The sequence below is a fragment of the Austrofundulus limnaeus genome, unplaced genomic scaffold (genome assembly GCF_001266775.1).
Source record: "Austrofundulus limnaeus strain Quisiro unplaced genomic scaffold, Austrofundulus_limnaeus-1.0 Scaffold579, whole genome shotgun sequence".
Classification (NCBI taxonomy): Eukaryota; Metazoa; Chordata; class Actinopteri; order Cyprinodontiformes; family Rivulidae; genus Austrofundulus; species Austrofundulus limnaeus.
The window spans coordinates 184,286-185,566 of record NW_013952981.1 but is presented as its reverse complement, the minus strand read 5'-3'; the positions used below and the strand labels follow the sequence as shown (position 1 = coordinate 185,566).

General features: G+C 39.5%; 1 protein-coding gene across 1 annotated transcript in view; it reads right to left on the bottom strand.

Annotated features, from left to right (window-relative positions):
- The window catches only part of LOC106530942 (1-phosphatidylinositol 4,5-bisphosphate phosphodiesterase delta-3-A), a gene marked incomplete at its 5' end in the record, with an annotated part of 43,914 nt that overhangs the window by 15,113 nt on the left and 27,520 nt on the right, over positions 1 to 1,281 (bottom strand). Inside the window, 1 exon segment of the mRNA XM_014026673.1 lies at positions 927 to 1,071. Within this exon segment, the coding sequence (XP_013882127.1) occupies positions 927 to 1,071 (145 nt within the window).

Genomic DNA, 1,281 nt, shown 5'->3' with positions numbered 1-1,281 from the left:
GGAACTCTTTGAATGGTCTGGAGCCGGCAGTCTGGACCAGTGAGGGCCAGCACCTACAGATGACACCATCCCATATGCTGCAGATTCAGTTTTGAAATAGTTGTTTCAGATTTGTGAATCTGCACCATCGTAAGTCATTTTTTGGAATAGTATAAACAGAGAGTTTTATATTGTGTGCTTTGACCTTAGATTTTTGTTTTGTTTTTCCTCCCCTGTATGGAGAGAAGAGAGGAGAGTTCTTTGAATAAATGGAGACAAGTTCCCGTGCTCCAAAGTTATTTAAGTCTGTGGTTCTCAGTGTGCAGGTTTCCAGCCCTCATAGCTCACAAGTTACACTGAGTACTAATGAAGGAGGTAAAAAATTGATCCTTTTTGTTTGAGTATCACTTTTCTGTTTCTCTGTCAGGAGTTAAGTAAGGATTTTATATTTTTTTGTAGGTAAATATATGGTTAAGTAGATAGTTTTGTTTGACAATACTTTAAATTAAATAAAACTAGCAACACATTACATTCTGTTTTATTTACTTTAAAGAAATGAGGAGCAGGGAGACAAAATTATGTTTTTTTGATACTGAGACTGGACAAGTAGCTCTCTGCAAACTGCCGACTTCAAAAGTAGCTCTTGGTTCAAAAAAGGTTGGGCACCCCTGATTTAAGATGAGATCAGATAGGATGAGATGAGATGAGAAGATAAGATAAGATATGTTAAGATACGATGAAATAGAACTTTATTGTCATTGTACAGAGCACAATGACATTATAGTTCAGAACACCCATTCAGAAGCAGACAGAACATAATAAACAACACAACAGCTGAGACGGACAGAATGGGGGTTTGAACCAGCAACCCAGTGGTTACACAATGAGCCCCCCACCTACTGACACGACCGTCGCCCTATTCCCCCATTCCAAACAAAAAGACTTACTTTGAAAGCATACTCATTGATTGTCTCAATAACTTCTACAAAGGGCACTTTAGAGGTGAGTGTGTGTCCGTGATAAACGACCGGTTCTCCTTCATCTCCATCCCAGCAGTCCAGTTCCACACAGCGACAGCCCCGATTCAGAGCTCTAGGAGAGAAGTCGACACTAAGAATTTTTAAAGAAAACTTGACAAAGCAGCTGATGGTATCTGTGAGAGACTGAAGGCAGGCGGGGATAACCATAAATACAATCTTCTGCCTTTTCAACAGTGGTGGACAAAGTACTCAACTCTAGTACTTGAGTAAAAGTATTGATACTCATGGTCAAATCTACTCCACTACAAGTAAAAGTTACTCA